This window comes from Aythya ferina (genome assembly GCF_964211825.1).
Source record: "Aythya ferina genome assembly, chromosome: 20".
Taxonomy (NCBI): domain Eukaryota; kingdom Metazoa; phylum Chordata; class Aves; order Anseriformes; family Anatidae; genus Aythya; species Aythya ferina.
Genome location: NC_140318.1, coordinates 10,786,206 through 10,799,778, shown reverse-complemented (window position 1 = coordinate 10,799,778; position 13,573 = coordinate 10,786,206). Strand labels below are relative to the sequence as shown.

The 13,573-nt window shown below is 46.4% G+C and overlaps 1 protein-coding gene across 11 annotated transcripts in view; it reads right to left on the bottom strand.

The window, feature by feature from the left end:
• ZNF618 (zinc finger protein 618) overlaps positions 1–13,573 on the bottom strand; it is a 179,578-nt gene that overhangs the window by 70,096 nt on the left and 95,909 nt on the right. For 9 of the 11 annotated variants that reach the window (XM_084494469.1, XM_084494475.1, XM_084494465.1 and 6 more), the window contains 2 exons: positions 11,071–11,148; positions 3,013–3,051 (listed from right to left, as the gene is read on the bottom strand). In XM_084494469.1, the coding sequence (XP_084350595.1) occupies positions 3,013–3,051; positions 11,071–11,148 (117 nt within the window). The remainder of the gene's footprint in view (positions 1–3,012; positions 3,052–11,070; positions 11,149–13,573) is intronic. The other 2 variants (XM_084494471.1, XM_084494473.1) reach the window with 1 other exon arrangement.

The following is a 13,573-nucleotide window of genomic DNA, read 5'->3' as shown; positions in this document are numbered from 1 at the left end:
GGCATGTTACTTCACAGCTTCACCCCCTTGTGCCCAGAGCAGGCCAGGCACAACTCGTGCATGACCTGGCACGATGAGGATGTCACCTCCCAAGAGGTCACTGCTCTGGGGTAAGTCCACATGACACGACGCCGCTAACCGCAGCTCCAGGAAGCCTGGGACCCAGCCACAGTGCCCTCGCTGCACTCCGCAGAGGCTCAGCTGAGATATCTCCCCACTACCCACGGACAGGAGGAGCTTCACCAAACCCCTCCAGGTGCCCACTGTGGCTGTGAGTAACAGCTGCTGTCAGAAAGTCACTGTGGAGAAAAAAGTTTTTAGAAACGTGCAGGACCCAGTGCTGGACAAAGAAGACCCTCATCAACACCAGTTTTGGATGGATGCAATCTATGCCACAGGGACCCACGGAGAAACACATGAGAGAAAACAAGATCTTGTTGTATCCATTAAGTACTGAGACATTTTGTAAGGCAGCAAACCATGTCTGCAGAGCCCAAGAGTCTAGAGGTTCCCAACATGGTAGAAATAGCAAAGGAAGATTTGGACAATACAGACGTCTGTAACAGAAGAGGTATAAACAGCCAAATTGGGTCACAGAGGAATAGCACTGGAGAGCAGGCAAAATAAAAATAGCAGGAAAGGAAAGATAAATAAAATTCCTAAAATATACGATGAGCAAACAGAACGACAAGAAAACAAGAGGGCCATTGAGCTAAAAGAGGAGAAGAGCCATGCATAGGCAACCAGGGAAGGCTAGGGATTTAATCCAGCTCCAGAGGAGAGGGCACAGGGAAGAAAGAAGACAGCTGAATTATTTCATTGCAACGGCAAGGAGGGGAAGAGGAAGATGACTTCATCAGGAAATTACAATCATCTGCAGTTAGGAACAGCAGCACTGGCTGAGCAGTTTCACATTCAAGCTGCAAGACAGGTGACATGCACAGCTGATCTTCCACCGCGCTGGATGCCTGCGGTGGCCTCCCTCTCTGCACCCACCAACTCCCTGCTCTGGTGGCTTGGTCTCGCCTCCAGCTCTTCAGCTAGGTGAGACTATTTTGGGAGAGCATTGAGCGTGGTAGGTTAAAGAGGGTTCAGTAACTCGTGCATTGGGGATGGCACAGAGGCAGACTCGTATAGCCCTGCATAAAGACAGAAGCAGTCCCTGCCATTCTTACTGCTCGCTGATGCACCTCCACCACTACCAAGGCAGCTCCTATGAAACCTGGTATAAAGAGCAGCTTCTTGTCACTGTCTTCTCCCAGTGATTTTTTCTGCCTGTGACTTTCCATTCTCTCCAGCCTCTGAGATGCAGCCACCAACCACAAGAGGCTGTTATTGTCCACATAAATCCTTCTACAGCTCCAACAATGCAGGGTTTGCCCACACAGCAGGGGCACAAACCCTCACACTTTTCCCCTCTTATTGTCCATTCCTCCCTCTATCTCAGCCAAAAACATTCCTTTGACAGGTAAGAAGGGGAAAGCTGACTTACAAAAAAAAGAAAAAACATGCCAAAATTCAAGCAAGGGGGCAAGAGATGAGCCTGGAAAGACTCAGGATAAGTGAAACACCAACAAGCAGCATGGCAGCTATGGAACAAGAGACAACGCGAGTCTGGAAAGGAGCGTCTATTCTCTGCCTGGTCCTGCAGACCCTATGTCACAGGGGGCCTGAAAGGGCCTGTCTGCAGAGCCCATCTCCTGTCCTGTGGGCATGAGGAGGTACACGCTTTGCGATGGTGGGGCACTACCCAGCCATTTCAGCCAGGGGCTGAGGACCTTCGCCCATGCACGGAATGGTCAGCCCTGCTCCTGCAGGCAGAACGCCGGGACTCCCTCATGCTCATTTCCAACTCTTCACCTATCACAGAATGGGACTGATGAAACAGCAGTTTAAAAAACATTGCGTAGCTGTACTTTTTAATTATTTTTATTCTTCACTATTTATCCAACTTCTCTCTCTTTTTTTTTTTTTTTTTTTTTTTTTTTTTTTTTTTTTTTTAACCCAGCCAGGGTCAGTTTGGCACTTCCAAGCCATCCTCTATGACTGGTAAGACTGGTAACTTACCTTTTCAGTGAAACTCATGGTTCTTACCTAACAGGAAAAAACACAGGTCTCTAGAGATCTCAGGAGGTCTCCAGGCCAACATCCTGCTCAAAGCAGGGTCTGATCTGAGCTCAGACCTGGTTATTCAGTGCTTTATTCAGACTTGTCTTGAAAGCCTCCAAAGATGGAGAAGGTACAACCTCTCTGGACAACCTTCTCCACAGCATGGCGGAAAACTTTTCCTCACATGCAGCCTCTCTTCCAGCTTACGCCTGCTGCCTCTCATCCTCCACGCCTGGCTCTGTCCTCCCAGTGCCACCAGGTCCCTGCTGCCCCGTCCCCGGGCAGAACCAGCCCCGCTCCTAGCGGAGGGCCCTGCGCTGACCCCCTCCACTTCATCAGTGTCTTTCCCCAGGGGGCACGGAACCACATCGCGGGTTTGGGGTTCAAAAATCCTACATGACTCGATCAACCTGGAGAGCTCAGCAGCACCCGGGGCCGCCCCGAAGGGCTGCGTGACGGGGAGGGCGGCGGGGCTCCGGCCGGCCCCTCGGCACCCCCCAGCCCCTCAGCGCCGCCCGGACCTGCCCGGGCCCCTCCGCTCCGCTCCCGGCGGGCCGGGGGGCGCCGAGCCGGGAGGCGGCCCCCGCCACTCCGCCCACCGCCACCGCCCCAAGGCCGCCATCTCCGCGGCGCCGGCCGCCCTCTGCCGGCCGAGCCGCCGCTCCGCAGCCTGCAGGGAAGGGCCTCCAGGGGCCCTGGGCCTCCCGGCCCCGCTGCTGGAATGTCCGCCATCCCCGCTCCCCGCACCGGGCACCGGCCGCGAGCCGTGAGCAGCCGGTCCCGGCCGTGCCGCCGGGGGAGCGCGCCCAGCCGAGCGCCCCGGGCACCCTGCGCGCCCGCGGTGCTCGCACACGTCAGGCCCCGGTCCCCCCTTTACGCGCACACAGCGCCGTGAGTACTTACTGCCTTGTGAGGCTCCTTCACCTGAGGCAGCTTCAGTGTCTGCAAAGAGAAAGAGCTGCACTTAGATCTGACAGCAGACTCTGCCCCACGTCTGAGAGCACGCAGCCTCGCAGCTGCCCCAGCACCTTGACCGCTCGCTCGTCTCTAGCCGCGTTGCGGCACCCCACACAGCGGCACCCCACACAGCGGCACCCCACACAGCGGCCCACGATGCCTGCAGGGGCTGCCACCACTCAAACTTTTTCTGCAGTGTCGCAGAAGCTTTGTTTTGAAGCAGGATGGCTACAAGGGTGCCCCTACCCCAACCCTGCACCCCAGGGAGCAGCCTGGACCCTGAGGAGCGAGCCCCCCAGCTCTGGCAGCCTGTGGCAGGCTTCATTGAGGTGCTATGTGTAAGGGTCTGATCGCCAGCTTGGCTCAGCCCAGCAGAGGTGCTCCATCCAGAGCCCTCTTGGGCCCCACGGGCAGCACCAGGTTGTGGGACACTCACTGGCACGGCCTCAGCCCCCCTGGGAAAGCCCGTGCTATCACCCCTCTGGTCTCAGGCCAGCCTGGGTCACAGCGGAGTAGGGGACCATGTATCTCAGGGCAGAGGGGTCGTGGCTGAGGTGTGCCTGGACTGACTGACATAACCTAATGGTCCCAGTGTTATTCGTGGAGCTCATGATGATACGTTTCATAATTTCTGCTGAAGGTTTGTGGAAATCGCTCATGTGCTTAATTCCTGGGCAAACGCTGTCAACCCAGGAAAGCAAATGGTGAACAACACATCCAGCTCGGTCTCCCCTGGGAAATGCACAGCCGGCTCTGCTGCCATGTCCCTGGAGACTGTGTCCCCTCCTCCAACAGCAACGGCAAACCTCTGTGAGAGATGGGCCATGAGCCACAGGAATCCCCCCGGGGCTACTCCATCCTGCTTTACTGAAGACATATGTGAAAAGATGGGAGAGAAAGCCCCCTCCACTGTAGCACGTGTGACCGCAAGCAGCACACAGCAAAGATTACGTTCAAGCCCTAAATGAATGCAATGGGCAAAGCTGCAAGCTGGAAAACAAAACCCAATGTTACAAGTCAAGGATCATAAATGATTAGGACTTCCAAGCCATTTTGAAGTGTTTCATATTCATCCTAAGCTGCATATACCGTATGTCACGTTATCTAATAACATAACTACATTTCAAAATATTCCGTATGTCTCTTGGAATCATGCTTGCATTACTCTGAAAACCACAGCTGTGGAATGTCACAGCATTTTTAAATTTAAAATTTGCAACCTTAAGTAATAAACACTGTTTGCATTTAATTTCCTTCTTGTTTCTTAAAAAGAATACAAATAAATGGCTGTGGATTTATGAATTTGTACATTTCTTCCTGATTAACCTGCCCGATTAGATCACTTTTCTAGGCAGCAAGATTAAAGAGTATGCAATTAATTTGGCACAATTTCATAAACTGAGGGGCCAGATTAGAAAGCCTCAGTATCATATGCAAAACCTCAAAAGTCAAACCCCTGTATTTTTCCACAGCTGCTACTTGTTTGAATTACCACCTATCACTCAAGGAGAAAGCTAGCTGTGGCACAATGGAGTTCTGCAAAATACTGTTCTGGCGTTCACAGACAATGACATAAATAGACCATAAAAGGTATGTAGTATGCATGCACCAGACTATTTCTGTCATTTAAATAGCTTTTAAAAGTACTTTAGTTAAACATAACACGAATCAAGCAACATGCAGAGGTTTAAAGAGCAGCCATTTCTGTACTGTGTTAAGAAATGCTGTTACTCTTAGTCATAAGGTAGACTAAAGGCTTCATTGAAAAAAAAAAAAAAAAGGAAAAAAAAAAACACAACAACTAAAAATCCCCTAACAGCCCATTCTAAATCACCTTTGGGCTGAGACCAAATAATTGCAGCTTTAAACAAAAGACCAATTTCTGAGAAAGTTGCAAAAGTGAGAGTAGGGAGGTCAGCAGGAGAGCTGGAAAGTAAGCAAGTTAACTGTTAACTCCTGTGTCTCAAGTAACTTTCTGTATCTCCTATAAAAATTTACCACAGAGTGTGAAATGCATAGTGGAAAAAAAAAAAAAAAAAAAAAAGGATGCTTGGGATGCAGCACAGAGGGTGAAATGCCTGCCCCAAATATCCTATGATTTTTAAGTAGCAGATAATCATACAAATGAAACCCAGGTTTCTTCAGCTCAAAACCAGCATCTCTCCTCAAGAATGGTTATTTCTCTATTAATTTTCAACTTCTCACCTCAAAATTGTTTCAATCACAGAACTGCTCCAACTCAACACTCCAAAAACATGCACATAGGAAAAATGCTTTTTTCCACATTCACAGTTTGAATGAGCCATCTTCCTTTTCATATTTTTGGAACTAAGCAGAAGCCATTCTTGCAAAGCACCTACCAGAAACTCCAGAAGCTCTGAGAATTTTTCAGATCATCAAACAATTAGTTAAACTAGAAATTTCACCTGAAGTCAACAACCCTACCTTGACGGTGCTGTATCAGGCCCTGGGCTAGCACACGCATGTGGAAAGGTAACAGAGAACCAGTCTGTTCTCAGGGAGGCACTGCAGCAACTAAATAATGTCAATAAATAATAAAGAAAAACAGCTCAAGCAAAATCATCTTTCAGCCCAGAAATGCTTATCTGGAAACAGGGAACTTCCACCAATTATTACAGCGGAGGCGATATATCCTGCGAGGGTTAAACTTGAATCTTGCTATTTTCTTTCATTTGCTTTCTGAAGAATTCTCCATTGGGTAAAAATCTTGCTTGCTTGGCCTCAGCCCAGAGGTTTTTTAATTTACTTTTTGAAAGTCTAATAAAGTAATTTCAGCCATTTCTGAGTTATCTAAAAGTGAAATAATTCTCCTCACTCAAACCATGCCGATGTTTCGCTGCTCATGTTGCTCAAATCCAACTGAACCGTACAAAACAAAACTTTCTAGCTGACTAATTCCTGAAGAGACTCCAAACCTTCCAATGACTTGAAAAGCCCCATGTAGCTAAACAAAAAGTACTGTAAGCAACACATTTCTGAGGCCTGGGTTTCCTGTAGGTGACGCAGCAACGTTTGTCCATGCTGACAGCTGGGACAGTGCCCACCAGTGCAACCAGGAATTTGCAGCCTCTCTGCTCCAGCCCAGCTCCAGCAGCTCTGCAGGGAGAGGAAGGAGCCCTGGTCCTGTGGGGCTGCACAACAGCTCACAAAGGAGCCTTTCAGCCCAACATTTTTATTTTTATTTTTTGCATTTTGGAGAGGCGCAGGGTAATAACCTTTTCACTTCTTTTCATTTCTTGCAATCTTTTCATTTCTTCCTAGATAATCTGTAGTGAGCAAATTTCTTACCTACGTACCTGACTCTTGGTAGAGTAAAAGCTTTACATGGGGTTCCCATGCCTGCAACTGGGCTTTCAGAGCAAAGCAGAAAGGGAGCCTGCAAGGCAGCAGTTCTTTGACAAAGAGCTACCTCGACCCTTAGCACTTGCAAAGTACCAGGAGATCAATCGCTCCCTGAATTCCTCCAGCCAAGCAGAGCACCATAGAGAAGGCTCAATAAACTATGAGGATGCCCAGTTTTTTATTAAGAAACCACCATTCCTGAAGGCAGATGAAGAAAAAAAGTCAGCCTGAAGAAAATCACTGTCAGCACAGCTTCTCTGCCATGGACATTCAGCAAGTAGGCAAGTGCACATAAAGAAAAATATAGGAAATTTCTATTGAAAATGATCACTACAGAGAAGAATGTGATTTTTACACCTTAAAGATGTCACCAAGTGAGAGTCAACGTGGAACTGAACAACTCAAAGGATGAGAACAAATTCAGGTCTTGTGTGGGCTAAACCAATGATCTGACAATTAAGGACAAAAAGGGAGAGGGTCAAAGACCCCATGCCTACACCAGCCCCAAGCTCCCCAGCTACTGCTGCTACCTTGATACCAGGCTGCACAAAACTGAGCTTAGAAATAACCCAGTGCTAAGCAAGGACAATTTGGGACCTTTCAACCTCCCCTCCTAGGAACAGAACTTGTGTCACTGATTGAGAACAGCAGGGCTGGCTATAGAGATGCTTCTTCATTTGTTCTGTCCCAAAGTAATTGTGTTGATCAGGTTTGAACCTTTCTCCTCTCCCACAACAGGAAATAGCTGATGATCCCACTGGATCACCAGTTCTGTCCATCTGCAGGGCCTACACAAATCCTGTTAGTGACACAGCAATGTCACAAGAAAGCAAAAAGCAGTGGGGCTGTTCAAGAGGAAGGGGGATATCCTTCAGTGCTTAACAAAAAGTAGGTAATTCTGCTTGAGGGCCCAAAAAGCCCTGGAAGAAAGCACCCAAGGAGAAGAAAAGCAGCCTGAGCTTGCTCCAGTTATTTTGATGCTGAGCTGGAGAGCTGATCCTGCATCAGCCAAACCCCCAAAGGCAGGTACTAGGTGTCTGACACATGGCGGTGGCTGATGCTCAGAAAAACCATCAGGCAAAGAGGGAATGCCAGGTCCTGCCACTGCTCCTTCCTTGCCCAGTCAAAAGGGTCCAGGCTCAGCTGTGTCTGACTCTCAATGGATAATAGGACACAGAGCTTTCCTCCATATAGGCCTTCTTTATTATTATTTTTTTAGGTATACATGACGTGCACATTCAATAGTATATTATTTGTCTGCAGATAGGTACACTTCTGAACTGCTTAAGCAGCTAGTTCGGGGACTGTTTCTTGGAGAATCACATTTACAGAGTTGCATCAAATTTTCAATTTGATTTCTTGTTGACTAGTATACAAGAATAAATATCTCATTTTGATTTTTATTGTCTTTAGGCAATTTAAATGCACTTTAAATGTTACCACTGCATGCATCAATTTACAGCAAGATAAAACAACACTTTCTAAGTTTTACATACATAAATTGTGCTTTTCCAGTGCTGACATGAAAATTACTAATAAATTTCCACATACAAAATTTTGAAAATTTCCATCTTCTGTAGCTACACATAAAAAAGACTTTAGAAGCAAAAGGCAAAACAATGTCTCCACTGAGTTTGTGGTAAACCTACAGATATCAATTGTACATGTGTATGGTGATGAATCGAGACCATTTGATGCATACCTTAATTTCATTTGCAATATAAATAAATATATAAATACTAGTAAATTGAATCACACAATAGCAGCTGATCTCATACTAATGCAGCTCCTTCAAATTCCTGTTGCAGTAAGGATCCCACAGTGCTTGTTGGAGAGAGGTAAAATAAAAGCAATCCTTGTCCCAAATTTAAATATTGCTATCATTATTATAAAATTATTGCAATGCTGTGAGGCAACAGTAAAGCCCTCTGTATGTCAGCAAACTATTAGAATCACAGAACCATGGAATGGTTTGGGTTGGAAGGGACCATGAAGTCCATCCAGTTCCAACCCCTGCCATGGGCCCAGGCTGCCCCCAGCCCCATCCAGCCTGGCCTTGGGCACTGCCAGGGATGGGGCACCCACAGCTCCTCTGGGCAGCCTGAGCCAGGGCCTCACCACCCTCTGAGTAAAGAATTTCTTCCTCATATTTAATCTAAACCTACCCTCTTTTAATTTAAAGCCATTACCCCTTGCCCTATCACTCCGCTCCCTGCAAAGAGTCGTGTCCCCCCCGCCCCGGCCAGGGCACTGTCAGGCCCCTGTAAGGTCAGCCTGGAGCCTTCTCTTCTCCAGGCTGAACAACCCCAACTCCCTCAGCCTGTCTCCATAGGAGAGGTGCTCCAACCCCTTGATCATCCTCGTGGCCTCCTCTGGACCTGTTCCAACAGCTCCATATCCAGGGGATTGTCCTGGCCCAGGTGCAGGACCTTGCACTTGGCCTTGTTGAACTCCATGAAATTGGCACAGGCCCACCTCTCTGGCCCGTCCAGGTCCCTCTGGATGGCATCCCTTTCCTGCAGCATGTCAACTGCACCACACAGCCTGGTTTCATCTGCAAACCTGCTTGCTGCGGGAGCACTCAATTCATGTCACTAATGAAAGTATTAAACAGTACTGATCCTAATACAGACCTCTGAGGAATACCTGTCATAACTGGTCTTCATCTGCACATTGAACCTTTCACCACAGCTCTCTAGATGAAGCCATACAGCCAGTTCCTTACCCACCAAATAGTCCTCCCATCAAATCCATGTATCTCCAATTTAGAGATATGGATATTGCGTGGGACCATATCAAAGGCTTTGGGCAAGTCCAGGTAGATGACATCAGTTGCTCTTCCCTTGTCCACCAATGCTGTCAATCTGTCATAAAAGGCCAGCAAGTTAGTCAGGCACAATTCGCCCTTAGTGAAGCCACGCAGGATGTCTCCATCACCAGTTTTTCAAGTCCCTTAGCATGGCTTCCAGGAAGATCTGCTCCATGATCTTCCCAGGCAAAGAAGTGAGGCTGACCAATGTGTAGTTCCCTGCATCCTCCTTTTCACCCTTTCTCAAAATGGAGGTTATGCCTCTCCTCCAGTCACTGGGGACTTCCCCTGACTGCCACAACTTTTCAAATATAATGGAGAGAGTGGCTTAGCAACTTCACCTGCCAGTGCCCTCAGGATTAGGTATGTTCCAGGAACCATATTCAGGTTCCTCAGACAGTCACAAACCTGATGTTCTCCTACAGTGGGTGGGGCAGTCGCCACTCACTATTATTTTATGGATTTTTTTCTTCAACTGCAGAGCGAAGCTAGTTTGTAGCAGTTATTTAAAGGACTTCTAGGAGTTTTGTTGGCATTTAGAAAGAAATACCAGTATCAAAAACCAATTATGCATCTATCTAAGGATACAGAAGAAGCTCTATGATGTTAAACAGCACACAAGAACTATGCAACCATGCAATTAAAGTATTTACTGTGACTGTAGACTCTGAGAAGTTTCAGATGCATGCTTCCTTTTCAGCTGTGCGTTTGCTGACTTCTGAGAGTTTAAGCATTTAAGATTTAACACTACATTAGCATTCATTATTCCAAGATTTTCAGTTTTCATTGGGAGATTCCCTTATGTGCCTTCAGACATCCCAGTTAATTGTTTAATGGAAGACAAAGAACACTAATATTGCTAGTGAAAAATGAGGAGATATCGCAGATGCTCCTACAAGTCTGACACACTTCAGTGCTTAACTCAGGTGGAAAATAAAAACACCGAAAGGCTTGTGATCTAGTTTCAAGTCCCTATGGTTTTGCTATTTTAGATACGTATTTCTCCAAATTATACATGCTACGCTAATTGTACAAAACAGCCAAGCAAAACTTCCCCATTTCTGCAATTAAGTAACTTGAAATTAGCCAGACTTACAGAAAATTCAGGAAAAAGAAAATCACTTCTGACTAAGCACAAGAAATTTCATGCAAACAATACATTTGGAAAGTGACCTCAGCAGGGGCACGGGGATGATTTCAAGTATCATTTTATGTGTAGCATGAAAATACAGAAGCATACCACTGCCAGCATAAAGTGAGATACACAATTCAGCAGCCTGTACTGTGGGCATCCATAAATAGTAACGAACATCAGCACCTGATGCGTTTTACTGTGTGTAATCCTTTTCCATGAATAAAAACAACCCTCTGCACAGGTATGAACATCCTGAAGTCCTGGATTTTGCCTGAACTTTTTGCCTTGGTCTGTAACCGTCCTCCACCTAGACACAGCAGGGGTGGATCATAACACCTCGGGCAGGTGCCTACAGTGCCTGAGGCTGGCACATGATTTCATCTGCCAGGAGAGACTTAGTGATTTGCAGCTCTCCCAACACACAGCAATGCCGCAAACAGCCCCGTGCAGTAAATACTGCAGTTATCCTTCTGCACCAAGCACAGCGGCTGGTCACAACTTCAGGAGGAATACTGCTGGAGTGGAGAGCCACAGAGATCAGAGAGCCAAAAAGATTATCCTACAAATGGGCTACCCAAAAGAAGCATTAGTGACGGACAGAGAAGTGGCAGAGCAATCTTCAAAGCCTTCCCCACAATATTCCCTGAGCTTGAATGTTACCCCAGGATTCCCAAATATTTGAGCAGGAGAGAGATACCTCTATGAGCTCGCACATGGGTCTGGAAACAGTTGTAATACTTGTATTTCTTCCCACATATTCCACACTCATAAGATCCTGAAAAACAAGACAGAAAAGCATACAACACCATATTAGATCAGGAAAAACAGCCTCACCATAAACTTATCCGTAAACCAGGGACAAAAAAAATGCAGTTTGCAACAAAGTAATTTTTGGAAGATTCATGGAGATAAATGCAGGAAATCACTACGCAGACTCTATTCCTTTTACAGCCTTATTTAAGATTCCTTGGCATATTACCCTGAACTTACATTTTCAGTATATCTTTATAAATTTGCTAACATGAAAGAGCCACTCTCAAAATAGCCTGACTTATAATTTTATAATAATGACTAATATTTCCTATGGACAGAAATAACCTTGAATTACTTTTCAGTAAGTTCCTAGTAAATGGGAAAAAAGCTTTTCAACTGAAAAAAAGAAGGCAGTATGTTATCTTGAGGCAAGTAGTTTTCAAAATTTCTCAAGAAATGCACAATGTACAAATTTCTCAGGAAACCCACAGAGATTTGGTAAATATCCACCCAGAGGAAACCAAATAGATACAAATAGAACTTTTGACCTTTTTAAGGAAAATCACATGACCACAGTAGTCTCTCTTCTCAATTTGTGTATCTAATTCCAGAAAACACACATCTGCAAATAGTCATTTGAAATGAAACCAGAGAAAGAGAGCTGGGAGAATCATTTGTAATGATGAAATTATGCAATGAATTTAGCCTCTTCTGTTTATTGGACAGGCAGACAAAAATTTCCTCAGATTTGTTATTTAAGATGATTCAACCCTTTTTTCCCACTCCATCTTGGCAAACAGGCTGTCAGTTAGACTTTAAAGCTCTCACTTGCAAAATGTATTGCATTTGTTAGCTGTCCATCAGCAGGTAAGTAATAGATCCTGTATGTCCTATCTGGTAGAGCAAGGACAGCACTCACTGGAAGAGGAGGTGGGAGAAGGCAGGGCTGAGGATTCTTTAGTGTGAACGGAGTATTTCCTTTCCATGGACATGCATGCAACCTTGGAAAAATCTTCCTGATCATGCGAAACAGCAAAACTCAAGGATGAGCCACAAACAAGAACACAACATTCACGCTCACGTCCAAATAAACACTTCCAAACATCACATTACAGCAATACTTACTGTGTGTTACTCTTGAGTAAGGTCTTTCCAGGAACAAAATCAAACATGTTTTTTGAACACACTGTACACACATTCTTTCTTCTCCATGTCCTATTGCTTACAGCTTCTGAAGAAAACAACCCTCCTCCCATCTCACAGCCATGCTGAATTCCCTGCCCATCACTGTTAGCATCACTTAGGACTCTCTTTTGAGCTTGGGAGGATACTTTGTCACTGATGCTCAAACACGCAATTCACTATAGCCCGAACACAGGAGAACACATCTGGAAAAACACTCTAAAATACGGACACTGTAGTCAGTTGACTGTGATCTGCTCCACAGCCTCTTACATTGTACCTAGCCGCATTTCCTGTATACAGATACAAATAGATGGCAAGTCAGCAGCATCTGCCAGCCCTCATTGTCCATGCTCAAAGACTGATGAAATTGATCGCGAATCTCCACAGCTCTTTTCTGAAAACTATTCCAGCTAGAGTCCCAGAGCAAGCACGGCCAGAAGATGAGTGCGCTCCCGATCATTTGGGCCATTCCAACCCGTAACCTTGTTCAGTGCCTGAGGTTCAGCTGTACCACCAGCAAACTGAAACTGCCACCCACCCATGCCCCTAAAACAGTGCTGCGTACACACAGAGCACTGCAAAAAATAAAAATAGATGAAAACCAATTAGGGGCTCTGGGCTGATTTCACACACACATACCTCCCCCTCCCCCCCCTCAATTCTTGTATTTCTCTCCTCCTCTGCAGGTGGTCTAAGGCACATAAATGCATTTGCTTGTGCAGAAGTTCTTCAAGAAGAACATAAGCCATACAAGTGATTGCATAGTGTCTTCCCTTGCCAGAATGCAACCAAACCGGCACTGCTGCCCCATGCAATGGGCTCTGCCCAGGAAGCAAGGGCAGGAACTGAAGGCAGAACAGAGCCCAGCACATCTCATAGCAAGTGTTTTGGTCCCAATATCCCCTGTGACTCAGCTCTCACATGTAACGTGGGGAAGGCTACAGACAGCTTTGCCAGGGGCACCTCTACCCACCTCCGGTGTGCAGGTGGCCGAGCGCTGCCCCACAGGGACTGCGAGACAGCCCAACAGCCCCAGCTGTGTATGCAGCACACCATGGTGGGGTCAGAGGCACAGATCCCACTGTGAAAGGAGGGAGTGTTTGCCACAGTAAATGTATTGTTAGAGTTGACTAGAGATGAAGTGAAATAACACATGCTAAGGCTTTACAAAGGACATGCTCGTGTTGCCTTGGGCACTGCCACTGTGGTCATGGCTTATTTCAGACCTCACCCACATCAGGATGTGCCATGCAAGGTTAAAG